Source organism: Kwoniella mangroviensis, chromosome 2 (assembly GCF_000507465.2).
Source record: "Kwoniella mangroviensis CBS 8507 chromosome 2, whole genome shotgun sequence".
NCBI lineage: Eukaryota > Fungi > Basidiomycota > Tremellomycetes > Tremellales > Cryptococcaceae > Kwoniella > Kwoniella mangrovensis.
In genome coordinates this window covers 1,176,515-1,203,650 of record NC_088828.1, presented here as the reverse complement: position 1 = coordinate 1,203,650, position 27,136 = coordinate 1,176,515, and the positions used below count along the sequence as shown (strand labels likewise).

Below are 27,136 nucleotides of genomic sequence, written 5' to 3'. Positions count from 1 at the left end.
AAAGACAAACGAAGAATAATGCCAGGGTCTTTCGATATTTATATATATATCATCTATACCTTACTCTCCAACGATCTTTTATTCTGCGATACAACAAGAAACAGAGACACAAATCTCAGTCAGCTTGTCTACTTTACATGAGGACGTCCATTCGATACCCTGAACTCACCTTCCAATTCATATATCCTTCTTTCTCATCATCACCCTGATTGACCTTCCTACTAGGTCTCAGTTTACGCGTGTTCTCATCCCCATCAGCTGGAGCGTCCTATACACATCAATGAGATCCATCAGCCCCGAGTATATACCAGCCAGATACTGATCGAACACTCACCAATCCATTCAATGTCTTCCTTCTCTTCATACCTAATTCTATCTCATGTTGCCACATCCTCAACTGCTTCAACAATTGATTCTCCCTGATTCCTCTCGGATTAAGCCAATTCATCAATTCTTGAAGCTAAAGTAAACAAACACATATCAGCATCAGTATCTCCTAATCACCTGTTGTGATCAACATCACATGTTGACTCACCTGTTCTGGATAATCATATATAGCCCATTGCCCAGCGTCCAACTTGCCACCTTCTTCTCTACTTCTCCTCTCATCTACATATTCTTTCGTTACCTCTTCTTCCACTACGTTCGTCGCCAAATTCCTCAGTATATCTTCTTCTTCGGGATCAACACCCTGAACGAACAACCTTCCCGTACCGAGATTTACTTTCCCGTCACTGTTAAGAATCTGGGATGAACCCAACCCATCCATCCACCAATACTTGTTTCCAAACCTATCATATCCCAAAGGTTTGGATCGAAGTGTATATATCCATCTTCTGAAATCGTATTCTAGATGTTTCAATTTTAGATTAATCGCCTCTTCCTCCTCCATCAATCTTCTCTTCTCGTTGGCTATATGTTTACCTTCCAATTTTTTGATTCTCAACTCTTCCCTCTCTTTGGCCAATTTCTGATTTCGTAAATTCGATTCTGCCTCTCTCTCCAATGCCTTTTCTTTCATCGCTTTGCGCCTAGAAGCCCCGATCGCAGATAAATCTTTATGATCCGATTCCACGTCAGATATATCATCTTGAATTGAAGGCGAATCTTCCAACTCGTCCCGATCATGACTGATACTGATATGTCCGTTGGTATGCCCATTCATCGATACGTCAGGTGAATCGGTACCTTCGTTTTTAACTTCCATCGATACATCGCCATTCTCTTCACCTTCTTCTTTCGGTTTCTCTTTGGGCTCGAGTGCTTCTCTTTCTGCTTGACTGCGCAATGGACAAAATTAGAGCATCAGCACGTGATAATGATAACGATTGAATACATCTGAAGGGATCATGCTTCTGGGCAGAGAAAGGCGAACAGTCCACTCACACTCTCCTCAACTCCCTTTTTACTTCTACCTGATCTTTCCTCACCTCTGTCAAATTAAACGTCGACTCCTCCATGAATTCTCTAATCTGTTCCGTCTGATTGACCAACTCAATTAAGAAAGCGATGATATCCAACTTGTGACTATGGTGTAAAGAGTTGTATCTCTTTTCGGGTTTAGCCAGTATCAGACCGTTGGTTCCATTCGTTGCGGAGGTGGAAGGACCAGTCGCCCAACTAGGTCTAGTGGGTGCAGGTTTATCTTCGTACGTGAGATGTAAGATATTATCCAAGTAGTTGGGTAATTCTTCCAAAGTTGCTCTTTCCCATAAACATCCAATCAAACTTCCTTCCCATCCCTTCCTACCTTCCTTCACGGACAAGACTTTACTCTTCCACGACTCAGCCAAAGGGAGGACTACGGGAGTGAGAGTTTCGGTCGTAGCTCCCTTTTTACCTTCCCAATAATCCGTATCGTTATCCGGTTCTTTACCATAACTGCTCAATGTCTTGGCCGGTTCATGTCCTGCTGAAAGATCCGCTACTAACGCATTGAGAAGAACAGAATGTATCTCAGTCATCAGAGGTGCCGGACCCTGGTAATTGTCGTTATGATATAACGATCGTTCGTAATCTTCAAGACTGAATGGCGACAATCCAAGGGGTTTCCTGGTGTCGCAGGCAGTCGTCAGCTGCGCGTAGACTCTCTTGAACTGGAAATGTCTGATGCATACCCCATGACGTTCAGGAAACTCCAGGTCATCAACAGTTTCTCGAATTGATCACCAAACGGTAATAGCGTCTGCAATTGAGGTCGAACCTCGATCCTACCAGCCGGTTTATCTTTGTCTTCTGACCATTCTACGAGGTAGTCTAAAATATGCAGTGTCAGTTCTATGTCATACCTCGAATCCTATCCGTGGTAAAAGCGAGGATAGGTTTACTCACCTTCAGCAGGATACTTCAAAGCCTTCTTCTTCTTTCTCTCTTCCTCCTCCCTTTCCCTTTCCTTAGCTTCCTTCTCCCTCAATCTCTCCTCTTCACGAGATTTCTTCTCTTCCTCTTTCTTCTGTTTTTTCGTCTTTGGTTCATCCGCATCTCCAGCAGGTGCAGGGTTATTCAACCCCAACCTTTCTTCCCTCTCTCTCTTCCTCTTGTCCATCTGCCTTTCCTTGTAATTCAATATACCCTGACGGATCTCCTCGGTCATCTCGGTCGGTATACCATACCTCGCCGCGACGGAGGGTTTGACCGTCCATGGTGAATACACTGCTGTATCCCGTACGACGCAGTCTCGGATGAATCGCTTAAGCATCGCACGTGAAAAGTTGATTCGATCTCGGCTATGGAAAATGCGATCACAATGATTAGCTTGGTATGAAGAAGACCACCATCCGAGCACTATGCTACAAATCGTGTGGACTCACCTGATCTTATCACACTGAACTTCCATCGTACTTCCCATCCATTTCTCCCCCTTCCCATCCTCCTCCTCGTCATCTGGCCCATTACTCTGTCCATTCGCACTGGTATATTCAGCTGCGATCCCTTCAGGATACCCTTCCTCAATCAATCTGACGTTATAAAAGTACTTGGACGGGTCATCCTTCTCGTTCACTTCTTCTAAAGGTAAGGACAGATCAGTCGCATAGGGATGTAAGATAGGTTGAGCAGGTTTGAAAGGAGATGAAGAGGAAGAGGTAGTGGCTAATGATCGAGGTGGGAAAGTCTTGACTATTCGTGCCAGATATTTGTCTCCATCTACATCTACGAATACCTCTAAGAGCACGCGGAAATGAGGATTAGCGATGAAGTTCACCATGAAGATTGATAATAAGAGGGAGGGGAACATGTGTTGACTCACTCTCCTCATCGAAAAACCTATCGTGGAATCTCTCAAATATCTTATCTGCCAAAGTATCTAATTTACCTTCTATTTCTGTATGACCATTAACCAACAATTGGATCAAATATCAGCTTCAGACCTGTTAATCATCGTATACAGCTCAAAGGTAAGGGACGTACGGAATTGCACAGCGCTCAGTACCGCTTTCTTCAACTGTCTAGGAAATCTCGAATGCAGTTGACGGACTTCTTTCTGTTCAGATTGAAGAGCTGTAAAGTAACTCAGGGATGATTTACCAGAGACTGGAAATGCAAAACGACCAGATCAGCACGGCGTTGTTCCTACTGACCCAACGGTATAGACGTATGGGACTCACCTTCACATTGAAATATAGGTTGAGCATAGAACGCTCTCCTCGCGCAGAAGGATCTATCATCGCGAGTCAATCAGCTAAACCCCATCCTGAGATATACATTCTATGATTTCGTAGTCCAACAGAGCGCATACTCACTCATAATCTGTGAAAATCTCTCCTGTCTCAGGTATATACCAACATTCTTTATCTGATGATTTCCAAAATGGTCCAAATCTATGACCGCCATTCTGAGCATCTTCGTCGTTGTTCTTCCCATTGGCCAAACTCGCTCTGCCCTTTTTACCTTTTCCGCTGGTGCCATTTACACCTTGTGCAGAAGCAGAGGTGGAAGAGGAGGCCGGTTGAACTCCATTCATACCTCCTCGAAAGACTGATAGGAGGATATCCAATTGTTCTTCATCGTCTTTGCCATCTAGTGGAAGTGCGATTTCCTTGACTGCTGCTGGATCAGAGGGTTGTTGGGGAATTGGAGTAAGGACAGCAGATAAGGGAGGAAGAGGAGCGAGGATGACGGGTTTCCGTTTCAGTAAGGGCATGATGATCCCTCTAAAGTCGGTGAGAGGTATGTACCACTCGAGTATCGGGATCGGTAGATTTGTTTACACGTTTGTACTATCTTATGCTTGAAGCACAATGACCATCCACTGTCCTTATGATATGCGAGATGGAGGTATGACCGATGAACGAGACTAGTGTTCTGAGCAGATGCGGGATAACTTGGAGCTCTTGTTTACGATGAGTGATATACGCGTCGATATGTATACCTATCAGAGTCAAAGACCAATCGGGAGCGAGGGTATGCTATCGGAGATGCTGATAATGGGGTCCGATGGCACTCGAGATGATGATGCAATGTATGATGATGATGTCCGATGCTGATGATGGGAGATGTGAGGTATATACAAGTGAGAAAAGGTTTTGTGAATTGGAGGGGGGAGATGAGGGGGAGGAGTAGGTTGGTGTTTATGGTATATCCCATATCCCATATCCCTTTTGCTACAGTCGCTTAACGGACGAGGTAGACTGGCAGTTACTTATCCACCCGGGGCACAACACCGGCTCAAGAAGGAGACCTCTAGCCATCGATCACACAACGATGTATGCTGTATCAAGCATAGGTATGAATACCTTGGATCTCATGCTGCTCGTATACATGCTTTTCATGCCTCAGATAGCAGTGGATGGTGCTTGATAACGCGTCAAAGAGGGACCAAATAATCGCACTCTTCGATAGATTCCAGTTAATTTTCTTGTAGAAACCAAAAAAACAAATAAACCGGGAAGCGCGTCATGATCAGAGGACATTAGTGCCACTGAGGGTAAATGTCCGAAACACCGTCACCGGTATTGTGCATGCACGAGGATGATGACAATGGTGGACAAAGGTAACTTGACCTGGACAGAGAGAGAGGAAACAACAAAACCACCTACCTACAGTACACACACACGCACGACACTCGACGAGATAGAGTCTCATCTTCCCTTTGTACAACTCCAACATCCAACAGACCACACACTCGTGTCATTCATCCCATATACCACAGCTCAACCTCGCAACACCAAGAAACCGAGCGGAGAATCAGTTATCCCAGTATACTCGTATAAACAGCCGTCCAACGTGAGTCCCATTCTTCTTCCTGGACCCTTCCTCCACCCTGACACCCATTCCTTCACTTTCCATCATACTCATAACTCGTATCGCGATCAACCCATCCATCAAACCATCACGGCCGACTCTCATACACCTCTCCATCCCAATCACAACTCTCCTCACTCAACTCCCCAACCTATCTTCCCCTTCCTCTACCGGATCATAACTTTCGTCTTTCATCCTCACCAATCCATCAACCACTCAAACACACCTACTCAACATTACACGACCCTATAACTGCTTCCCCCGCGTGTATACTCCTCTTGTGCGTATACTGGACAAATCAAAACTGACTAGTCCTCAATCACCCTCACTTCATATATACTATCGTCATGTCCGACGTCTCACCTCCTACAACAGCAGCTACCAACAAACGACCCGCCTCACCTTCACCTTCCGCCGACTCAACAGCTCAAGCATCTGCCAAGAGAGCCAAACCCGACGGAGAGTCTAAATCTGATACAGAGAAGAAAGGGGAATCAAACGGTAACGGAGAAGCAGGAGAGCCCACTAAGAAGAAGATGGATGAAGTTGAGATGGAGGGGTGAGTTGCTCTTCCCCGTATGAACAATGTAAATCGAGTAATATATGTTGACGATGTGTTGTCATCTCGTTTGAAATTGTACAGCGCCGATGCTGGCCCCTCGAACACTCTCGCCCCCGCCCCTTCCTCAGTCCCAGCCGCACCAGTGAAATCCGAAGCTCCCCCACAACAGATCTCCATGAGATCATTGATCGTTACTCAAGATGCCAGTATCATCATTGGACGAGGTGGTGCTCATGTCAATGAAATCAGAGTGAGTATAACACTAGGAGTATGGAAGGAGATCTAGTTGATAAGAAATATTTTTAGGAAAAATCAAGCGCCCGAGTCACCGTCTCCGAATCCATCCCTGGCAATCCCGAACGAATCCTTAATGTCTCTGGTGCTCTAGATGCTGTCGCCAAGGTCAGTGGTACATTATGATGACGTCGTGCCGGAGCTGATCATTTCCGATAGGCCTTTGGTCTTATTGTGAGACGAATCAACGATGAACCATTCGATGTCGCCTCTGTCCCCGGATCCCGTGCTGTCACTATCAAATTCATCATCCCCAATTCGCGTATGGGCAGTGTGTGAGTTTTCAAAACTGCGATTTTAGCTTATCAAGCAAATGCTAATGCATCTGTTCTGCAGAATTGGTAAAGGTGGTTCCAAGATCAAGGAAATCCAAGAAGCCTCCGGAGCAAGACTGAATGCTAGTGAAGCTATGTTACCAGGATCCACCGAGGTGAGCTGATCTTCTTTTTCATCTCAGAAATCATAGCTGATGACAAGGATCAGCGAGTCCTGTCTGTGTCTGGAGTAGCTGACGCAGTGCACATTGCGGTATACTACATCGGGACAATCTTACTTGAATACCAAGAACGTAATCCTGGAGCATCAACCAGCTCGTATAGACAAGTTGGAGCTCGTAATGGACCTCCAGGTGGTGGGGGTGGTGCACCCCCTCAATTCAACAACAAAGATCCCAACGCGCCTCCTCCACCCGGTATGCAGACTCAACAGATCTTTATACCTAATTCTCTAGTCGGTGCTAGTGAGTGATCAGTGATTTTTCTTAAGATCATAGGAACTGCAGAAAGCTGACTGTGCTGACGATGGTGATTTAGTCATTGGTAAAGGCGGTTCAAAGATCAATGAGATAAGGGGTCAATCACAATGTCAGATCCGAGTGACCGACCCTGGGACTGCTGCACCTGGAACAGTCGCCAATCCCGAAGAGAGACTGGTAACTATTACTGGATATCCTCATAACATCAATACGGCGGTATCATTACTATATGCTGTGAGTGGAGGTTGCTACGTCTCTTTTGTGCCTAATTTACAATCCATGAAACCGACAATCGCTTGAATGAGAAAGGTCAATGCTGACTTGGCTGTTTTGGGATGGGATGTATCAGCGAGTGGAACAAGAGCGTACAAAGATGTTATCCCAGGATCGTGTGTAGGCTGAGTTCATATAAGGAGGCTTAAGAATTAAAGACAGGAGAGATGGATTGTAACGATAAAGTGACTAGTAAGATAGATGAGAAGACAAGGAGACCAAGAGTACGAATTCGAAAGAACAAAAAAGAGATATTCGGGATTGGATGGAGTGTTTACGATCTTATCTTGTGAAATATGATAAACTCTATGATCCCATATAAAACTATGAATATACATTGAAATGGACATGAACGGGAAGGAGTTTTCATATGTGTTTGCAGATATAAGATGATATGCGCGATATGCGACCAGGGCCATTTGTTGACAATTCACTCATCTGTGAAAATGTCGGCCGGACATGATGACTCTCACCTACTCAATCACAAATAAGAATCCAATTTGAAACCCTTGTTGATCGTCCTTTTCCTTTTCTTTCCTCTTCCCTATTCGGTTTTCCCTCACTCTCGCACTTCCCAGATGGATCTTCCACCACTTGACCAGTATCACGAATGACGCAGACGAATGATAGCAATGCTTGCTTTTGCTGGTCATCGTTGCAGCTCCATCTTATGTCCGTCACAGTCCATCAAGACAAAATGAACGTTTACGCAACACAGAAATAAACAACATCTTCAATTGTAAACAAACGAGTCATCATTGGAAAAACAATATGAACACCTCTCTCGACCGAGATGAGTATGAAATCAATCAATCTTCTCTCCAAGCACCCCCTCTCGACCTTGACAATCTGACAATGGATCTTTCCTTGCCCCTTAACCATCCAACTAACATCCCCTCCTTCTTTCACTTCCTAATTCAACATCTCTCTTTCTCCACTTACCTATCATCCACCTCGCTTCTAACCCTCCAACGTCTAAATCATCAATTCTTCCACCTGATCACACCACTCTTCTATACCAAGCTCAAGATCGACTTGAACGACTCACGTAATCCTGCTACGTCAATCTCGCCATACAACTTCTTTCCTAATCCGAAACCTCCCTTTTCTAAATATAAGTCACTAGCATTGGGTTATGTACAAGATTTAGAGTGGATCAATTGTCATTCATCACAATGTAAAGCTTTTTTATCACTGTCTGATAATATCAATACGACTATGACTACGACAACGACTAGGACTACCAGTACCAGTACGAGTACCATTGTAGATGTCAAAGTCAAAGTGGATGGGAATGGTGGATTGATATTACCTAGATTAAGCAATTGTCGAATCACCTTACCCGCCGGAAGATATAAATCATGGTGTGGAATAGACAATTTGGTATCTACAGATATAAAAACTAAAGAAGCTATACGATGTGGAGTACTTAGAAGGTTGAGGGCAGATAAGGTGATAGTGGAGATTGAAAGTTTTGGTAGGATTGATCTATTCGGGAGGAAGGATCTGTTCGAACATGATGAGTTGGTTTGTAGGATTGGATATGTCGGGGAAGATGCCACCTTGTTAAGAGAGAAGGAGTGGCCTATAACGTCAAACAATAAAGATCAAAACCAGGATCAAGATGGAAGTACAGATCAAAGGGATGAAACGAGTAAGCAGATAGAAGATTTTGGTGTTGAATCGGAGCAAGAACAAGTCATAACACAAAGTAATGACCTTGAATCTCAAACCATTCCTCGAGAATTCATTCAATCACTTGATATCCTCCCATCACTCGACGTCAATAATACAGTACCCAACCTGACCATGATCTTCCTCTCTCCTCCTCGGAACAGGATTGCTCGGAAGTTGACTTCTGAGGATCAACGAACGGATGCACAGAGAATCAGCCATCATCTCCTGGCTCTAGCATCTATCTTATGCTCAACAAAAAGCGAAAGGACATTTGAGAAAGTGCGGTTGGTCAATATAGGAGTTTTGTTATTTCACAAACATGGAATCAAAAGGGAAGAAAGTGATTTAAGGAATATGCAAGATGAAATTAAGAATAAACTGGTCAGGCTGATCAAAATACGAGTAGGACTAGGATTAGTAGACGGCATAATGAGTAAAGTGGAATTTGTATTATTAGATGATTACTTGAAAGAAGAGAAGAAAAGGACTGAACAAGTTAGGTTGAGAGCGAAAGCCGGTCAGAAGAATGTAAGGTTGTTGTATTGATAGATTCATAAATACCGTACAGTTTTAGAATAAGTAGATTGGATAAACTTGTTATCGTATAGAGATGGACTTTCGGGTGTACTGTGCAGTGTATGTGCTTTGTAGAGTAGCTTATTGCTAGATTGGATCATGTATGATGAAGGGAAGGAACATGCGAATACCTGTTCGTTTATATTGAGCATTTCATGTCTGATTCTTCAACCTTTGGGCAGGGAGCTTGTATCGTCGATGTTGTATCAAACGGTCATCGATTAGCCAGGTCCTCCTATTGCTCGACTTCGTACCTTGACGTAGAAAAGTTTAGTATGTCAACGTGATTGTGTACTGAGATTCACGTCGTCCGGTAATATTCAACTGGATGCATATGTGTTATTGGAAAGTGCCGAGCACTCCAAGGCATTTATTCATGCATGAATGATATTCGTGACCACGATGATAACATCTAGTTATCGGCCATCACCCAAGGCTAAGAAGACACAGCAGACGAAATGTCAGCTGGTGAACATTGATGGTGACTAGATAGTACTTAGACTTACCCAAGCAATGGGCTATATATCCGTGAAGGCCAAGGAGAATATCGATTCAATTTGTCAGCAAAACTATTCATTCCGTCCTCATGACGGGCTTCGAGATCTGACCCACCTCGTACTCGCTGAGTTCCTCAGGGGCGAACCAAAGTCCGATCTCTTTAGTGGCAGAGTCAAAGGCGTCCTATCGCAATATCGCCAGGTCAGTTGATTCTTTCTCAAGGGACTCAAAAAAGCCTTCCGACTCGAATACAGACCACACTCACAGAAGCGTGAATGAGGTTATGATTCTATAGCAGATTGCATCTCCAACTCACATGGCCACGACGGGAGTACCAGAGGTGATGTACTTGACTAAACCACCGTAGAAGGGTCTAGCTGAGAGATCAGAGTAATGTTCCTTGGCGAGAGCAGGAGAGGGGGTAAGAGATTTGATGCTGCGTGCAGGGCATGGTAGACAGGTATCAGCTCAGATCATGAGATAGTTTGAAGGTTCAGTGGACTCACGCAACAAGTTTGTAACCTCTCTCTATATACAACCAGCAGCGGATAATGGTCTAGGATGGGGGCTTGTATGGTCAAGTACAGTACGTACCTTCGAATCGGGAGATGATCTTTCCGACGAGTTGTCTAGAGACACCATCGGGTTTGATCTGCGTGAAGACCGCTCGTGAGTGATGTGCCAAAACAATAGATCGTTGAATCAACCAACCATGACGAAAGATCTCTCGGTGACGGTACCTTTCTCACCAGCGATAGTCTTAGACTCGAGGAGGATGGGGGATTTTGATACTGATCACAGACCATATTATCAGTAATGTACTTCGAGTAGCAGCAAGAAGAACTTCGACTGCGGACCAAGAGATGTAATACTTACCCTCGTACATGGCAAATCCAGCGACAGCAGCGCCCATAGCTACACCTGCACCTAAGGTAGGTCGAGCAGCTGCTCTAGCAGGGAGAGTGGAGAATGCTCTCGCTATAGACACTACGTATCAGCAATGTCCATGCGGCATGTAGAGTGAAGAACTACATACCGGATGAACGAGAAGCGGTTCGGAGACCTATGGGGACGAAAAATCAGCTAAGCCATCAGTAGCAGACTGGAGGTGATCGGGACTGACCTTGTCTGAGAGAGTTGGCGAACATGTTGTAGTAGCTTTTGGAAGGTTGAATGAGTGACTGAGTTTGGGCTGAGGGGGAAGGAGGAAAGAAGAAGAGGAAGAGGCTAAGGGGGTTAGTTTGGGGTGTCAATATCAATTGGAGCTGAATGCTGGATGATGCGATTGGATTGGACCCTTGGTGAGAAGCGGAATTCCGTCGGATTTGAGCGGTCAATCCACGTCCATCAGTGCTCGATATGAATGTTTGGATACAACATGGGGTGATCGACCACAATCCACATAAAAGGTAGCAGCAAATTAGAGGTAACATAGCTGAAAGAGGAGGAGAACACATGAGTCACACCGGAAGCTCATCTCCTAATTCGCTCTTCTCAGAATATGAAGTAAAAACAGCCAAAAGGCTCCCGCCTGACATACCGGGATTATGGGTATTTCCATCATATTTGCCTGACGATATCGCTCGTAGGTTTGCGTCTATGAGCCCAGTGGTATGACTGAATGCTTATTTGATCTAATCTGAGACAGGAAATGCGTTGACGCGTATAGCTTCTGCCGACCTGTTCTCGGGCGGTGAAAGAGATCAAGTGATGTTATTCGAAGCGCCGAAATCACTCTCCGCCAAATCATCTCTCCTGACTTACATACATGATTTACTTCGCTCTGTCAACACTTTACTCGAAACTCGTCTACCTGCGAACACGACAAGATTACTCTTCGACCAACCATTAGCAAGACAGGTGATTCTCAATCTATATCCACCAGGACAAGGTATATCACCGCACATCGACCTGCCCAACCGCTATGCAGATGGTATACTAGGATGTTCCCTTACTGGAGGATGCGTCATGACGCTTAGTAAAGATGGGGAAGAACACAGGATATACATGCCACCTAGGACTGTATACGTCTTATCTGGGGAGGCGAGATGGGAATGGTATCACGGGATCGACGGATGTTTTGAGGATATCGTAGAAGTAGAAGATGAAGTTGGACAAGTAACAGAAACGATATTGAGAGATTTGAGGGTCAGTGTTACTTTCAGGTGGATGAAGGAAGGTGCAGATATATTATCATGATTGTTGAACCATAGCATAGCCTTCATACATATTTCCCGTTGTAAGACATTATCCAACACAGCTTACTTATTTCTATCTATAAATCCTGTAACCTTTGGCTCTGTGATGCCCCTAAAGTCGTCAATGCACGTCTACTTTGATTTTGCTCTGGGACTTTTCCTAGGTGTAGGTTTGCTGCTTCCAACTTTGACTGGAGTTTTGACGACTTTCGTCTTTTCGTTGTCCTTCTCATCCAGTATAAACAACTCAGTCGTCTTATCTACCTTGTTCACCTTCTTCGTCTTGCTTCCTCTGACATATAAGATGATAGCTTTAGTCGCCAGTAAACCTCCCAAAACCATCACACATATAGCTCTAGCATGGGGTACGTCCAAGATATCCACAGCAACTTTCTCGTCCGATGACGAAGAAGATGTTGACGATTTCAGTTCGTGTGGTAAGGACGATTGGATCAATTCACTGATAGGTTTCAAGCTTGAATTCTGACTTGTGAGAGTCAACCATAACAGACCGACTAATGATGCACTCCAAGCATCTAACGTATTGATAAGACCACCTTTCAATAATCCTGGTGTACCTAGTTTCCACTCATCCTCGTTCAGACTTAAAGCGCCTACGATCAATCCTCCTGATGATATAGCTAGTAAACTCAACAAAGCGTATGTCCAAAGATTGATACTTCCATCCAGACTTATGGCCGAAGAACCGATTGATGAGGACGATAGTAATGTCGCTAGGGAGGTTATGGTCGTACCTCTTGTCATACCATCTACAAAACCACCTATTATACCGAATAGGAGGGTCGGGCAAGTATCGACGATATAGGCTGATAATCCCGTAGGAACCAAGAGAGTGTAAATGAGAGGATAGATGATCCATGGTGTAGGCGATATGAGCCATGAAGGAGGTTGATTGAGGAGTAGGGATGTGACGGTACTTCCTCCCCCTACGATAAATGAGTCCAAATTCAGCATCTCCCAGGTCTAGTCATGCTATGAAAGATGGAGGACTTACAGGCCAATGCCAAATACCCAAACAGATCTTGCAATCGTCCACCTCGCTTTTTACCTTTCTTCAATCCTGCCCATACAGTCGTCACTCTGACGGCATGTATCACGCCAAATCGCAAATAAGGGAAATATACAGGGTGGATGGGCGTGGTCGTGACATGGTGGATAAATCGAGAGACTTGGAAGATAGGTGTGGTGGGTACGGACAAGGTGATGGGTGCGAGAGTGGAAATAGTCCCCACAAGCTGATCGACCAGTGACATTTCGAGTTGGTGTTTTGTTAGGCTATGGGTCGAAGGGGGTTTGACTGGATGAGAGCAAAGTTGAAGGAAGATGAGGAGGTGTGGGATGTTTATCGCTCAACTGATGATGCGCTCGGACTTGGCCGACCAGCGACACAAGTCATCTTAAGGTTTTATGTGGCACATTTTGCATGCCAATCGTAGACAAGCTTACTACTGAGCAGATAGAAGATTTGGTATGCTCTGATCAACGGCATCATTCAAACGAAGCGTTGGTTCTACCAGTCATGACCGCTTCGAATCCATCTTTGATCTGTTTGAAAAGCCCTGAAGGCGTCAAAGCACACGTACGTGACGATTACCTTCTAGTATTTTCTCGAGTGAGAATTGCACCATATTCTCTGTTAATCTCGCCATCATCAGAAGACTCCAACCAAAGGAGAAGTGTCCAATGCTGTGTAGCCTTCTTGATCTGGTATCTTGAAAGTGTAATTCACGGAGGCTTACTTACTACAGGTTGGAAACTCACGGTTTCGCCACTTCTCATACAACCCGTTCAATCCTTCTTCCCCTAGGCCGCTGGTCTGATAAGTACTGCAAGATGCTACACCACTACCTTGAGGTACGAGGTACTTTGAATGAATGCAAGCGTCAACTCCGAGCTCCTCATTGTTGACGATGATACTATCACCTGTGGAAGTGATATCGAGATTGGCGAAAATCGAATTGGTCAGTAGGTTCTGGGTCATTTTAACAGAAGGGGGATCACCCTCGCCTGTCAGGCATATAGTACAGTTGGGGATCGTCACTGTGGCGATTGAGGTCGTTTCATCAGTCCTGACTGTACTGGTGCAATCTCGATGCAGTGTGGATTTATAGGATTCGAATGATATATTCGTAGACGAAGACTTAGACAGGTTGGCGGTGCGTGCCGCAAAGTGATGAGGTCTACGAAGTCGAATGGAGCAGGCTCATCGAATAACGTTAAGTCTTCAAAATTGAAGCAACCTTCTTCTGTCCTTCCAGCAGTGATGTATAGCTTGTATATAGCAGGGGAGAGAACTTCAGACAGTCTTTTCAGAAAACCTCACATAGCTAATCTTCTCCATCAAAAAGGATGGCTTAAACCTTTCATTGAGACTTGGCTCCTAATTTTTCAGGATGTCACAAAATCGCCGCAGTCTCCGCATCATCTATGTACAAATGTTGTCAAGCGACCTGAGGTCTATGGCAGAACCTAATTACATAGGAAGCAGAGCTCATTGGGACTATGTATGTTACTCTATGCCTACACGATTGCTTCTTGACCTTCAGGGTCAATGACCACCCATTCTCAATCGACCTCAGGCCCTAATGCTCTCTGGAAAGTGTACGTCAGAGGAACGTATTCTTCTTGAGTATCTTCGGTGGTCTCGAAAGATCCGACTTCTATGAACGAACAATCGCCCATCCCGGCAATCGCTTGGGAAACCCCTGTGGGAAGACGATCCCAATATTTGTTGAAGTTCTTACATTTCTCACCAAAGCATTCGACTAATGGCACTTCAATGGATTTGGTCTCGGCGTAAGTATTTCTGGATATAGCATCTGAGATGACTTCAAGCATAGTCAGACCACTTCCATAAAGGGGTATACCCTGTATTTCTTTGCTTTTAAGCGTTCCTGATGCATCACTGTATTCACACCTGAGTGGGATGGTCATGTTGAGGGTTTCTTCTAGTCCTCTTCTCGTGTAATGGTATGAGATTTTACCCTCTGGCGTCTTAGGCGACTACCATGAATCTTCGGTGTCTGCATCACCGGTGGAACCCATAAATCCTACGATGGTCTTCGTCGTGCTGGACATTATACGTCTGCGTGATTGACCCTCTCTTGTCGATATCAGTAACTTCTTAGTACGTGACTTATAGATCAAGTGCTTGAAGAGATATGGACCACGTACCTTTGTTTCGTCTTGTGAATGTCTATGTAAATACGAGGAGCTGGCGGATGAGTGGCGACTCGATGAGAGCAGTTCAATGACATAGAAATGCGTAGTATTTATGTTGAATTATCGGGACGTAATGTATGTATCTGAGCGACTGTCAACCTTTTTGGCGGTCCTCGAAGCTGGACCGGGCAGCTCATCGCTGATCCTTTGACACTAGTGATCATACTAGCATATCATGGCTTCATATATCGATACAAGATGTGTCAAGATCATCAATGGACTGTAGGTTTTCCATAAAGGAAAGATAACCTGAACGGTCGAAAGATCCTATAGGAAGTAGACAGTGGTCGAGAAAGTGATGTACAGTAATGTCGAATCCAAAATCAACGGTAAAAGGGTGTGAAGTGGCAAAAGTATGTTATTGGGGTAAGAGGGCATCATAGGAGATTTCAGGGAAGATGTGTTGACAAGTGTCCCAGTCATATATTGCACATGTGAGGAGCTTTCCCTCAATCCATCATGAGCTTTTTATTAACCTTTCGGACGATCCTGTGTATATTGTTCCGGCAGATCCTCTCAATTGTTATAAAGTCAGTGCAAAGTCCAGAACATTCTGAGGCGTAGTTTGCAAACAGACCATACATCGCCTCTTCAATTGCTCGTCTTCGGTCGACAAGTGTCAGACTGGTTAATCGATTGCACCTGGAAGACAGACTAAACCCGGCATACATATAGTGCAAATCGTATCACATCATCGAAGGCAGATGATAGTGCTAACTAACCCATATCTACAATGACTCTTGGCAAAAGTTCCTTACTACTTCGTCTTCTCATCTTCTATGGCCAATTTTTGCTTCTCTAATTCCCCTTGATACCATTCCGTCCATCTTTGCATCCCGTCCGTCAAACTGACTATAGGATGATAACCTAATAATCTTCTCGATTTTTCAATATCGAAATATCTCTGTTGAGTCGCGTGAGCTACTCTGAATCTCGTGAATCCAGGTTCTTTACCCGATATCTTTGAGAACATCTCTGCTAATGTAGCTAAGATCAGACCCAGCATCGTAGGTAATACGATGAGGTAAGGTGGTACATGACCGAGTTGTTTCCAGATTGTTCTGGCGAAATCCCAGAAATAGATTGGTTCACCATTCGTAATGAAATAAGCTTGTCCGGCAATGGGTATACTCTCTTCTTCCGAATTGTCATTTTCATCTAATGAAGATTCCTTGGAAAATTGATCCATCTTGGTTCGTAATACCGGTCGGAGATCACTTTCATCCACTTGGTCCGAATCGAATTTTCTCGCTTTGGCCAAATCCTCCGCAGAAGGTTTGGTATTGGGTCCGATAGGTCTAGCGGAAGATGTGGGTATTCGATGTGATCCCAGTGAGATATCGATGGAGGAAATTGGATCTCGAAGTTGAGAATAATGATAGGATGAACCTAATTTATCTGCTGCCAAAAGATGCGCATGAGCGACATTACCCACATAGGTGAAATCACCTAAATTGGTGTTATATCCGATTTGCCATTTGGTTTGCTTGTTCTTGATTACTTGGTAGAAACCCGATATCATCTGTCTATCACCTGGACCGAATATACCAGCAGGTCTAATAGCACAAGTCAACAATCCGTTTTTACCATTGTATTCTAATACCATCTTCTCAGCTGCTACTTTCGTTTCATTATAGGCGTCTAAGAGGACTTCAGGGTATGGTACCCTCTCGTCAACATTGGTTATATCTTCTTTTCCAGAGTAGACTACCCCTCCCGACGAAGTGTAGACGACCTTCTTGACGGTTGATGAGGGTTCAACACTCGCTTCTAACAATGTTCTAGTACCGACTACGTTCACTTTCTCGTATATTGCTCGACCTAGACCATGAGCTGGAGAGGCGGTGTGAATGATTACTGTGGCTTTGGACTGTGTACGAACGATCATATAAGCTTTGTACTTCCGTTCTTGAATCGTACTCAACAGCTTACTTTGTACAACGCATTCTGGACATCTTCGGGTTTAGATAGATCACCAATATAGAAGGTGACGTTACTAACCACAACGTCAGATATCAAGATGAAATGTATGCCCTTGCTCGCTGAGCAAATGAGATGTGAGATGGTGCGCTCACCTATCGAAATGCCTCTGTACTATGTCGAACACCGATACCTGGGCTTCTCCTCTTGCCAATAACTGTTCTACGATATGTCTACCCAAGAACCCACATCCTCCAATTACGAGATACGATTCTGCTGACATGGTGAGGTGAGGTGAGGCGAGGTGGAGTGGGAGTGATAAGAGGACCGAAGGTAGATGACGTGTCCGTGGTTGCGCTGATCTGTCTGATTCCCGGCTGCGACGGAGTGTAAACAATGACCAAGAGGTAAGGTGATGGGTGATCTGATGTACTGATATCCAAACATCTAAACACCTCAACAGCTCAACTCGGGCGAGCTTAAGCTGGGTGGGACGAGTGCACCGAGCGACCCTGGGTGAAACAACGCCACATCACACCCCATCCACGCGAGTGTGATAAGGGATCATGTTCCTTTGACATTATATTCCGGCGGACTTGAAAGCGCAATATTGCTTATCTTAGTCTTAAGATTATTGCTTCAAAGAAAGCAAGAAAGGTTCAAGAAGACTGCTTTGCTTGTTGTTGCTATTCTACAGTACTGATACCATACATCTATCGCGTCCATTCAAGGGTATTTGGGAAAGACCATTGACATTAACGATCCCAAGCTGAACACACGGGTATCCCCTTCAAGAGCTGAATGTCGGTTCAGCCAAGATGATGTGCATCAAACATGTCTTGATCTATTTCCTCGTCCTTCCCATACCGGTGAGTCCATCTTCGTGCCATGGCCCTTACTCCCGTGAGCGTTCAGAGCTGACAATGCCAACGTGTATGTTTCAAGGCCGCCTCGCCGGTCTTTCTGCTCCTCTTCGTAGCATCAGCTTTCATAGCTATCAAGCCTTGTGGGTATTGTTTGTCACTGGTGAGTCACCCTTGTTCTTCTCTCATCATCATTTCCCACAAATGTATCGTGCGATAACACTTGGATCATTCTACCACCATGCTTATCTACTTTCTTCAACAAAGCTCGCCATCCTGTTTCTCTCCACTTCACCTCAATCGCCTTTCCTCCACCCATCCCTAAACTCATCTTCTACCTCCTCCCGAAATTCAACCAGTATCTACGACCTACCTCTCAGCGCACCCTCACCCAATCGAACATGGCTGAACTTGAATGAAGGTCGATACTCCTCTCCTAATTTGGTGGGATACCAATTCATGGATAAAGCTATCACCCCGCAACGATCAGCTGAAAGCGGCATCAGCTTATGGAAGAGGATCTTCGCTTGGGATCTAGGACATTCGATAAAACCCCAATCACCTTTGGAAAGAGAAATAACGGGGAATCTGATTTTGGATAGAATCATACAACCTTACCTTCGACCTTCACCCTCACCCTCAGCAGCGGCGTCTATACCTGCAGGAGAAGTCGAGCAGATACAGTGGAACAAGAGAGAATTACCCAGGAATTATATCGATCTTAGTTGGAAAGGCATTGGGTTCATCGTTGATTTCAATATGAAGAGGTCGAATGAAGGGATTGAATGGGAGGTTGAAGAAGTACTGGGCAAAGAATGGGTGAGGCCCACGAGGGAAGATGAATTGAGAAAGGCGGAAGTGGTAACGCATCAAGAGCAGGAAAAGGAGGAGGTTGATAAACAGAAGGGAAATGTGAAAGAAGATACGAGAAAAATACAAGGCGACAAAAAGAAATTCTGGAAGAGAATACCGTTGGTCGGAAGTAATTGGTAGTTGATGATCTGTTACAGCGAACAAGGCATGTATGTATGATTTACAGTATGATATCTTACTGTCAGCTACTCCAGCAAGATCCACATGCTTTTTTGCTTATACTGATTCTGTCTCCGGCGTGTTCAGAGTCCCCTTCTTTCATCTTTTCGCCGATCTCAATTACCTGGACATATAGTGCGTTGAATAGTGAATGAGTGAAAACAAACCCATCAAGTTATACGTGTATGTATCCTCACCTTCGGCTATGAATACAAGCTACAGTCTGAACGGAAAATACTCAAATAAGCTTCAAACTACGCTAAAGCCACGAACAACGATGATTGTTTCCCACTCCACTGGTTCGTTGGCTGACGTGTTGTGTGTGTCCGAAGCTGCGGGTTGGCGATCATGTATATCAAGCGTGGTACCATATCTGAGAGAATCTCACACTGAGACACACATCTAACAATTCAGACGTGCCCATGTGGGATCATCGCTCCCTCTTCTTTCCCCACTCATATCAACCTCACGAGCAGCTCCATGCTTGCCCCTCGTCCCCTTGACCAACGAGGTTGAGGGGAATGATGGATGACGTCTATCCGTCCCATTTAAGCGGGATCGGCTAAGGGGGCCCCTGGATCCCTTAATCCATTGAATGGTGTTTCTACCTGTTGGGGTAATTCCGAGCACCCACTTCACCATATGCAGGCCCCACCAAAGTACCACCTGGACCACACTGCCCACACTGCCAGTATCGTCATCGGAGTATCCTACCATCCCTGTAAGGATTAAGGATTCAAGGATGAAATGTCAATTTAGAATGGGAATATGAGAATCATCCTCATCCTCATCCTCATCCTTGACAACACCTTTCTGTCTTCTCACCAATCAATCATATACCTACTGCTCAACATCAGCAATCCCCTATTATAATAGCTGAAGACTAGTCAGGCAAGCTATAGCATACACGGCTCAAGGTGAGTGCGGCATGTCGATTGGAATTACACGTCAACGGGGATACAGTGTAGAGGAAATCCGAGTGGATAGCTCGGTCGTGACAACCATCAATCAGTTACCGCCTACCCCGGTGCAAGTTGGATGATGACGATAGTTCGCTATGATCTCTTTTTGACCAACTGGGAACTGCCTTTGATCTGAACGCAAAAGCTGGATTCATGTTGAATGGAATAGGAATTATAAGCTAACTTGACTATTGTCTTCCTTTCATACAACGTTTTCTCATTATTCCCATCTTTCGATATCCTTCGTCAACTACCAAATACCAAAACAAATCAACCTGTACTTCTAGAAGAAAGAAGAAAGTTATAATCCCAGTTTATTTGAATACCACTTCCTTGATCGATCAACCCCACGAACAATGCCTCGTTCAGTCCACTCACCACTACTTTTCGAGTGTGCTTGGGAAGTAGCAAACAAAGTAGGTGGTATCTATACGGTCATCAAGACCAAGGTGCCAGTGACTACCAAAGAATACGGAGATCGGTGAGTCCAGTCGTCCCATGTAATTTCAACATGTGACCATTCATAGCTGACGTTGGTGTACCTGTAGAGCATGTTTGATCGGTCCATTGAGCTATAAATCTGCTCCGATGGAAGTGGACGCCGAGGAGCCGTGAGTCATAACTAATCTGAGCCACTCTGAAGGAGAACTGGCAGTTCAAGTAGATCCGATGACACTGACGATACTGTTCATGTTGTCATTCATAGCGAACCAGGAACACCTTTCGCTCTCACCATCAAGTCGATGCAAGAAAGAGGTGTAAAGCTCATTTACGGTAGATGGCTCATTGAAGGTAACCCGAGAGTATTACTGTTCGATACTGGATCATGTTACGATCGGTGAGTGGTTTGTCAGCCGTCGGATCCGAGAATTGAGGACTTTTATCTGATATTCTTCCTCATTATAGAATGGACGAATGGAAGACCGATTTATGGAATCTCGCTGGTATCCCCTCCCCACCCAACGACCACGAAACGAATGAGACTATCGTTTTCGGTTATATGGTAGCTTGGTTCTTGGGTGAAGTGAGTGCGGTCGACAACATAAACAAGAACCTCCAACTGAGCTAATTGTGTGAATGTGATTTATTGATCCAGTTCTCCTCAAGAGAAACGGATACAGCCATCATCGCCCATTTCCACGAATGGCAAGCTGGTTTGGCCATCCCACTCTGCAGAAAGAGACATATCGACGTCACTACCATCTTTACTACTCACGCTACTTTACTTGGTCGATATCTCTGTGCGGGAAGTGTAGATTTCTACAATAACTTGCAATACTTTGATGTTGATCATGAAGCTGGTAAGAGAGGTATTTACCACAGGTATGTTCCCTATTTCCCCTTTTGCTGAATCAAAATGGTTTTGTTTTCTGATAATACGCTCGATGATATGCAGATACTGTATTGAACGATCTGCTGCACACTGCGCAGATGTGTTTACGACCGTCTCTCACATTACCGCTTTCGAAAGTGAACATCTCTTGAAGAGAAAACCTGGTAAGTTGTGCGCTTCCTCATCCATAAGATAGTGGCTCACACATCAATCTCATATAGACGGTGTTTTACCTAACGGTCTCAATGTCGTCAAATTCGCTGCCATGCACGAATTCCAAAACTTGCACGTCCAGTCCAAAGAGAAGATCAACGATTTCATCAGAGGTCATTTCTACGGTCATTACGATTTTGACCTAGAGAACACCGTCTACTTGTTCACTGCTGGTAGATACGAGTTCAGAAATAAGGGTGTAGATATGTTCATTGAATCTCTTGCTCGTAAGTCTCAAACGTAAGCACAATGAGCAGAGAGCGGCTGACCACTCATTGTTGCGTGTCTAGGACTGAACCATCGATTGAAGGAGATGGGCTCTAAGACCACTGTAGTCGCTTTCATCATTATGCCTGCCGCTACCAACTCGTACACCATCGAAGCTCTCAAGGGTCAAGCCGTCACTCAACAGCTCAAAGAATGTGTGAACCAGGTCACCGCTAGAATTGGAAAGAGGATCTTTGAACATGCTGCTAGATATTCCGGGTGAGTCTGTCCCCCTTTTAGAATACAAGGATCAAGGCTGATGGGGTAAATGCATCATAGTGAACACGGAACGGAAGTACCCAACCCTGAAGATCTTTTGTCAAAGGAAGATAAAGTTTTGATCAAACGAAGAGTCTTCGCGTTGAAGCGAAACTCGTTGCCACCCATCGTCACCCACAATATGGCGGATGATGCGAATGATCCTATCCTCAACCAGTTCAGGAGAGTATCGTTATTCAACCAATCTTCCGATAGAGTCAAGGTCATCTTCCACCCCGAATTCTTGAACTCGAATAATCCTATTTTGGGATTGGATTATGAGGAGTTTGTGAGAGGTTGTCATTTGGGTGTATTCCCTTCTTACTGTGGGTTCAGCTTATACTTCGTGGCTGCCTTTGAGACCTAAGCTGATAAATTTGACGGATGAATAGATGAACCTTTCGGTTATACCCCTGCTGAATGTACTGTTATGGGTATTCCTAATGTCACCACCAACTTGTCTGGTTTCGGTTGTTTCATGGAAGATCTGCTTGAAACTCCTGAGGTGGGTGATTTTTGCTTGGGTACGTAACGCAAATACTGATCGGATCTTACCCACTCCAGGACTACGGTTGTTACATTGTTGATCGACGTGGTCAAGGTGTCGACGACTCCGTCAATCAATTGACCAATCAATTACTCTCGTTCTGTACCAAATCCAGACGACAACGAATCAACCAGAGAAACAGGACTGAAAGGTTGTCCGAGTTGTTAGATTGGAAATCATTAGGATTAGAATACGTCAAAGCTAGACAATTGGCACTTCGACGAGCTTACCCCGACTCATTCGATGATGACGAGCCTGACTTCACCGGTGTGCAACGAGTCGGTGCACCCCTCTCTGCACCGGGTTCACCCAAGATGCGAACGGGCATGATGACTCCTGGAGATTTCGCGACCCTCACGGAGGAGATGGAGCATTTGGGAACCCAAGATTACATGGGTGCAAAGAGTGAGTTGTCACTTGCTTTTGGCTCGTATGGACGACCTTGACTGACCTTTTGATGCAGGCTGGAGAGGCATCAATGACGATGATGATGAGAACCACTATCCCTTCCCACTTGTAAGTTGAACCACTTTTTGTGTGTGGGTAGGCATGTGCTAATTCGATGTTTTATCTGGTATGGTAGGTCATGAAACCAAGGAATCGAAGTGATTCGCTCGCCTCTGCCATCTCGGGTACAGCCACTCCCTCAGGCGGTAGAAAGTTATCTGAGAAAGACTTAGCTAAAGCTGATGCTGTGTTGAGCAGCATGGGTCAAAATGGAAATGGAATTAATGGTCATTAAGGTATTTTATGTAGACAGTTTCGGTGTCATCCCCAATCCGAATCTGAATCCGAAGGGGAGGAGAACAAAGGACAGAAGGTAGACTAATGAAAGAGCGGAATTTGATATATCGCTGCGTGACTCGTATTTTTATTTAAATTTCCCAAACTATGCTTTTGCTCGTTGAACAGAATTGAAAAAAAATGCATCTCATGTTTTCGTTTCCGTTTCTGACTGAGTCTGAGTCATCTCGTATCTGAGATCTGAGATCTGTCTTCATGATCTGCCAACTCAATACAGTTACGCTCTGAGTCGGTCATTACCGCCGGCCGGGTATCGCGATTCACAGGTTACGATTTGCGGTATTTTGACCTTTGTTCGGTGATCGCTGACCGGTATTTACGGCAAAGGTAACATAACCGAGGATCTGCAGTACGAAATTAGTAATCAGCTCCAGTTCGGGCAAGGCAACGCAAACAAAGAAACCGAGCTCCTCTCCCTGTCCCCCTTCCTTCCCTTGCTCAATATCGAATATTGTAATACGAGTGATTATTCTCGATGAGTGATCAGTAAGCATTACATCTGTTGTCGGCATCCATCCTTTGTGTTATACGACACGAAAGATCCCAAGGCTCGGCGTCGGAGTAGCACGTCATTAGGATAGTCACCTCGGACCCCAAGTTGATTTATCATTCATTAGTAAGTCGTTGAGTCATTTTCTTCACAAAGTTCGAGCATCATGTATAATCTCTGGATATATAAAGGAAGGTATTGTACAGGTTGACTGACTGATACTCGTTCTATCATTCAACTCAGCAGATTCTCAATCAACCGGTTGACTACCATCTTATCTTGACGAATTTGAACACTTTCCCAATGTCAGACCCAAACTATCTGTCGAATGACACGTCTATACACACCGTATCTAAGACTCCAACCATGACATCCTCACCACCCTCCCCTTCCGCAATCAACAAACCAAATTTCGGACCGACCGCACCAGAAGATCAACCTCTGCGAAATGTCAATGGTCCAATCCTAAACAAAGCTTCAAATGGAAAAGAAAACGAGAAAACCTCCAATCTCAGCAATTCACCTACGAGGACTTTCAGTTCACGTAAATTATCAACTTCATCTCAAAGGGATAAAGATGGATTCACGCCGTTGAGGGTGTATGAAAGTCGTGATGCCCAAAATAGGAAGATGCCTGAAGCTCAAGTAGCCAACAATGTAGGACCCGCCAAAGCTATTGCGGCGGGTATGATTAAACCTGAAGATGGAGAGAAAAAGTTGGAGAAATTCAAATATTCTTGTGAGTGCGAGCGAATATTTCAGTACATCTCAAATCGGTTGAACCGATACGGTTTCAGAGATTGGGATTGCTGATACATGTAATTTCATAGTCTTCTCCCCTGAGATAGCAATGTTCAGAAAGTTAGCTTTCAAAATGATCATTGGTACTGTCGTAATCACCGTCTTGGTCATGTGGATGACCTTGCCGTTCTACTGGGGATCGTTATGGAAATCTAACAGATATACCGATAAGTTGACGGTAAGGATCATAGATAGAGATGGCGGTGAGATTGGTCAGACTGTCACACAAGGTTTGGTAAGCTTTGATCCCCTTTTCTCTATCTACCTTATCGCGATTGCAATCCCAAACATTCCTCCATTTTATGCCTGGACTTTGTCGATCATCCATACGTTATATTGCCCTCATTTCAACTCTTTCTTTAATCATCCCCGTTCCGTGAAGATCTAAAAATAGATTCGCTTTGCTGACGCTCTTGATCCAGCTGGCACAAACAAATCTCCGATACTTCATCACCTCACCATCCGAGTTCCCTGATATCCCTTCGATCGAAGACGATATAGTGAACCAAGGTGCATGGGCATCGATAGTCATCAACACCGGTGCGACGACAAACCTCAACCAAGCTAGATCAAATGGAAATGCCAGCTACAATGGATCTTCGGCTATTGATGTCTTTTACGCTCAGGCCAGGATGGAAACTGCCGTCAACAGTTATCTGTTACCTTATATGCAACAGCCTCTCGGGGGGCTCTTAGGTCAATACAATGCTAGGTCTGTTGCACAATAGTGAGTGACTGTAGCTAAATTTCATTGCAAAGGCTCTGTTTTGACGTAGTACTTTATCCATCTAGTCTTCAAGCAAATGCCAACAATGCTACAGCTATAAATGCCCTTGCTGCTGCTCCTACTACCGTGTCCAATCCCGTCTGGTATACTTTATTCAATTTACGACCGTACAATCAACCTGTCGCCCAAGCAATCACCTTAGTCGGATTAATCTACATGTTGATCTTCTCGTTCATCATCACCATGTCGAACAATGCCGTTAGGGAAATCATCGCGCCCTTCCTGACTACCAGGGCATACCTGATTTATCGAATTGTCGCTCCACTATGTCTCTACTTCGTCATTTCGTTCTTCTTCGCCATGATCAATTTACCGTTCAAGATTCACTTCGGTGCTCACTTCACCTATGCCGGAGGATTCTTCTTATGGTGGTTTACCCTCTTCCTCGGTATGGGCGCCGTGGGTCTATCTACCGAATTCATGATCACTATCCTTGGCCCGAGATTCATCGCGTTCTTCTTATTGCCCTTGATTATCGCTAATGTATCGTGAGTATACAATTCTGTGCTGTGCTCTGGAGTACGGAATAAAAGGCTGACGCTTCATGTACACAGAGTCGTATCTCTTCCTCACGAGCTACAACCTTGGATATACAGATACGGTGTCGCCATGCCATTCTACAACGCCTCGAGAGTGGTCAGAACAGTGAGTCACATCTCAAATATCATTACTGAGAGTGTTTGTACTGATATAGTTTGTGTTGTATAGATAATCTTCGATACCAAGAATGATATCGCTGAGAATCTAGGCATATTGTTAGCTTGGATCGCAGTCAACATCATCACCATCACCTTGACAACCTGGCTTTTCAGACGAAAGAGTGTCAATCAACATAACAAGGAAGTGGGAGAGAACGAACTGGATAGTCTCGAAAGGATTGATGAAGCGTGATTTGCCTTTTGAAAAGGGGGGAAACGCAAAAGTCAAATTATCTATAGATGGGAAATGGAAATGGAAATGTCCGCATGATCATGTCTCGAGATTCATACATACTCATCAATCAAATTCCGATATAGCTTTATAATATAGCGATGTATGACATCGATGCCGATCGATGTTCTACTATATGTTATGTATGCAACCTGTTGAAGGAAAGATCTTCATTTTCCACTCGAAAGACCCGACTTGTCGTAACAAAGATAGACGCAGGGATAAAGTCGCATTTCGCTGCATGCATCATCTGGGTTCAAACAGAACCGTATAGAGGAAAGTATTGCATTGATACATTGCCATACCTATGCATTTCTCTTGATGCCCGCCCATGACGGGTGCATTTGGGATAAAATGCGATAAATGCACTTTTCAGAAATTGAACTGCTTTGATCGGCCGTTTGTTTTTGCGATTTTTGAGATTTCGAGATTTTGGATATTTCTGGGATTTGTCGAAATTGGTTATGGCCCTTCCTGTCTGTATCCTCTACTCATACATCATCCGTATCTACCCAAGCAAGACAGTGTTTATCATTGAGAACCAGCGATAGGCAGATCGAATCACAATCTGCAATTGTTGTCTGTCTATTGTCGGCCCGCAACGATATCCTCC

At 44.6% G+C, this 27,136-nt stretch overlaps 11 protein-coding genes across 11 annotated transcripts; 6 read left to right on the top strand and 5 right to left on the bottom strand.

Moving 5' to 3' along the window:
• Positions 1 to 53: 53 nt before the first annotated feature.
• I203_107308 (uncharacterized protein) lies at positions 54 to 4,141 on the bottom strand (the record flags this gene model as incomplete). The annotated part of the gene is made up of 12 exons (XM_019145389.1): positions 54 to 83; positions 170 to 268; positions 335 to 460; positions 536 to 1,280; positions 1,387 to 2,052; positions 2,118 to 2,256; positions 2,332 to 2,726; positions 2,811 to 3,162; positions 3,248 to 3,322; positions 3,409 to 3,531; positions 3,606 to 3,658; positions 3,741 to 4,141. 12 exons carry the CDS (start codon positions 4,139 to 4,141, stop codon positions 54 to 56), a joined length of 3,204 nt encoding a protein of 1,067 aa, XP_019005208.1.
• Positions 4,142 to 5,588: 1,447 nt separating this feature from the next.
• Positions 5,589 to 7,248, top strand: I203_107307 (uncharacterized protein; the record flags this gene model as incomplete). The annotated part of the gene is made up of 8 exons (XM_019145388.2): positions 5,589 to 5,800; positions 5,885 to 6,053; positions 6,110 to 6,205; positions 6,257 to 6,372; positions 6,434 to 6,527; positions 6,581 to 6,836; positions 6,910 to 7,085; positions 7,201 to 7,248. 8 exons carry the CDS (start codon positions 5,589 to 5,591, stop codon positions 7,246 to 7,248), a joined length of 1,167 nt encoding a protein of 388 aa, XP_019005207.2.
• A 647-nt stretch (positions 7,249 to 7,895) lies between these two features.
• I203_107306 (uncharacterized protein) lies at positions 7,896 to 9,347 on the top strand (the record flags this gene model as incomplete). The annotated part of the gene is made up of 1 exon (XM_019145387.2): positions 7,896 to 9,347. The coding sequence occupies one exon, from the start codon at positions 7,896 to 7,898 to the stop codon at positions 9,345 to 9,347; it is 1,452 nt and encodes a 483-aa protein (XP_019005206.2).
• A 442-nt stretch (positions 9,348 to 9,789) lies between these two features.
• I203_107305 (uncharacterized protein) lies at positions 9,790 to 11,023 on the bottom strand (the record flags this gene model as incomplete). The annotated part of the gene is made up of 10 exons (XM_019145386.2): positions 9,790 to 9,813; positions 9,884 to 9,895; positions 9,990 to 9,999; positions 10,192 to 10,311; positions 10,382 to 10,403; positions 10,470 to 10,527; positions 10,587 to 10,666; positions 10,752 to 10,853; positions 10,912 to 10,938; positions 10,999 to 11,023. 10 exons carry the CDS (start codon positions 11,021 to 11,023, stop codon positions 9,790 to 9,792), a joined length of 480 nt encoding a protein of 159 aa, XP_019005205.2.
• A 307-nt stretch (positions 11,024 to 11,330) lies between these two features.
• On the top strand, positions 11,331 to 12,074 carry I203_107304 (uncharacterized protein; the record flags this gene model as incomplete). Its single annotated transcript, XM_019145385.1, has 2 exons — positions 11,331 to 11,460; positions 11,524 to 12,074. 2 exons carry the CDS (start codon positions 11,331 to 11,333, stop codon positions 12,072 to 12,074), a joined length of 681 nt encoding a protein of 226 aa, XP_019005204.1.
• A 131-nt stretch (positions 12,075 to 12,205) lies between these two features.
• I203_107303 (uncharacterized protein) lies at positions 12,206 to 13,347 on the bottom strand (the record flags this gene model as incomplete). The annotated part of the gene is made up of 2 exons (XM_019145384.1): positions 12,206 to 13,020; positions 13,089 to 13,347. The coding sequence occupies 2 exons, from the start codon at positions 13,345 to 13,347 to the stop codon at positions 12,206 to 12,208; spliced, it is 1,074 nt and encodes a 357-aa protein (XP_019005203.1).
• A 1,312-nt stretch (positions 13,348 to 14,659) lies between these two features.
• I203_107302 (uncharacterized protein) lies at positions 14,660 to 15,028 on the bottom strand (the record flags this gene model as incomplete). The annotated part of the gene is made up of 1 exon (XM_019145383.1): positions 14,660 to 15,028. One exon carries the CDS (start codon positions 15,026 to 15,028, stop codon positions 14,660 to 14,662), a length of 369 nt encoding a protein of 122 aa, XP_019005202.1.
• Positions 15,029 to 16,073: 1,045 nt separating this feature from the next.
• Positions 16,074 to 17,519, bottom strand: I203_107301 (uncharacterized protein; the record flags this gene model as incomplete). Its single annotated transcript, XM_019145382.1, has 3 exons — positions 16,074 to 17,186; positions 17,249 to 17,312; positions 17,392 to 17,519. The coding sequence occupies 3 exons, from the start codon at positions 17,517 to 17,519 to the stop codon at positions 16,074 to 16,076; spliced, it is 1,305 nt and encodes a 434-aa protein (XP_019005201.1).
• A 535-nt stretch (positions 17,520 to 18,054) lies between these two features.
• On the top strand, positions 18,055 to 19,092 carry I203_107300 (uncharacterized protein; the record flags this gene model as incomplete). Its single annotated transcript, XM_019145381.1, has 3 exons — positions 18,055 to 18,105; positions 18,182 to 18,262; positions 18,367 to 19,092. The coding sequence occupies 3 exons, from the start codon at positions 18,055 to 18,057 to the stop codon at positions 19,090 to 19,092; spliced, it is 858 nt and encodes a 285-aa protein (XP_019005200.1).
• A 1,357-nt stretch (positions 19,093 to 20,449) lies between these two features.
• On the top strand, positions 20,450 to 23,453 carry I203_107299 (uncharacterized protein; the record flags this gene model as incomplete). The annotated part of the gene is made up of 13 exons (XM_019145380.1): positions 20,450 to 20,574; positions 20,642 to 20,704; positions 20,800 to 20,931; positions 21,000 to 21,117; positions 21,190 to 21,416; positions 21,490 to 21,590; positions 21,648 to 21,866; positions 21,930 to 22,125; positions 22,186 to 22,490; positions 22,557 to 22,669; positions 22,729 to 23,116; positions 23,175 to 23,227; positions 23,295 to 23,453. 13 exons carry the CDS (start codon positions 20,450 to 20,452, stop codon positions 23,451 to 23,453), a joined length of 2,199 nt encoding a protein of 732 aa, XP_019005199.1.
• A 918-nt stretch (positions 23,454 to 24,371) lies between these two features.
• On the top strand, positions 24,372 to 26,484 carry I203_107298 (uncharacterized protein; the record flags this gene model as incomplete). The annotated part of the gene is made up of 6 exons (XM_019145379.1): positions 24,372 to 24,744; positions 24,836 to 25,041; positions 25,229 to 25,533; positions 25,599 to 26,081; positions 26,148 to 26,238; positions 26,302 to 26,484. 6 exons carry the CDS (start codon positions 24,372 to 24,374, stop codon positions 26,482 to 26,484), a joined length of 1,641 nt encoding a protein of 546 aa, XP_019005198.1.
• Between the last annotated feature and the right edge of the window lie 652 nt (positions 26,485 to 27,136).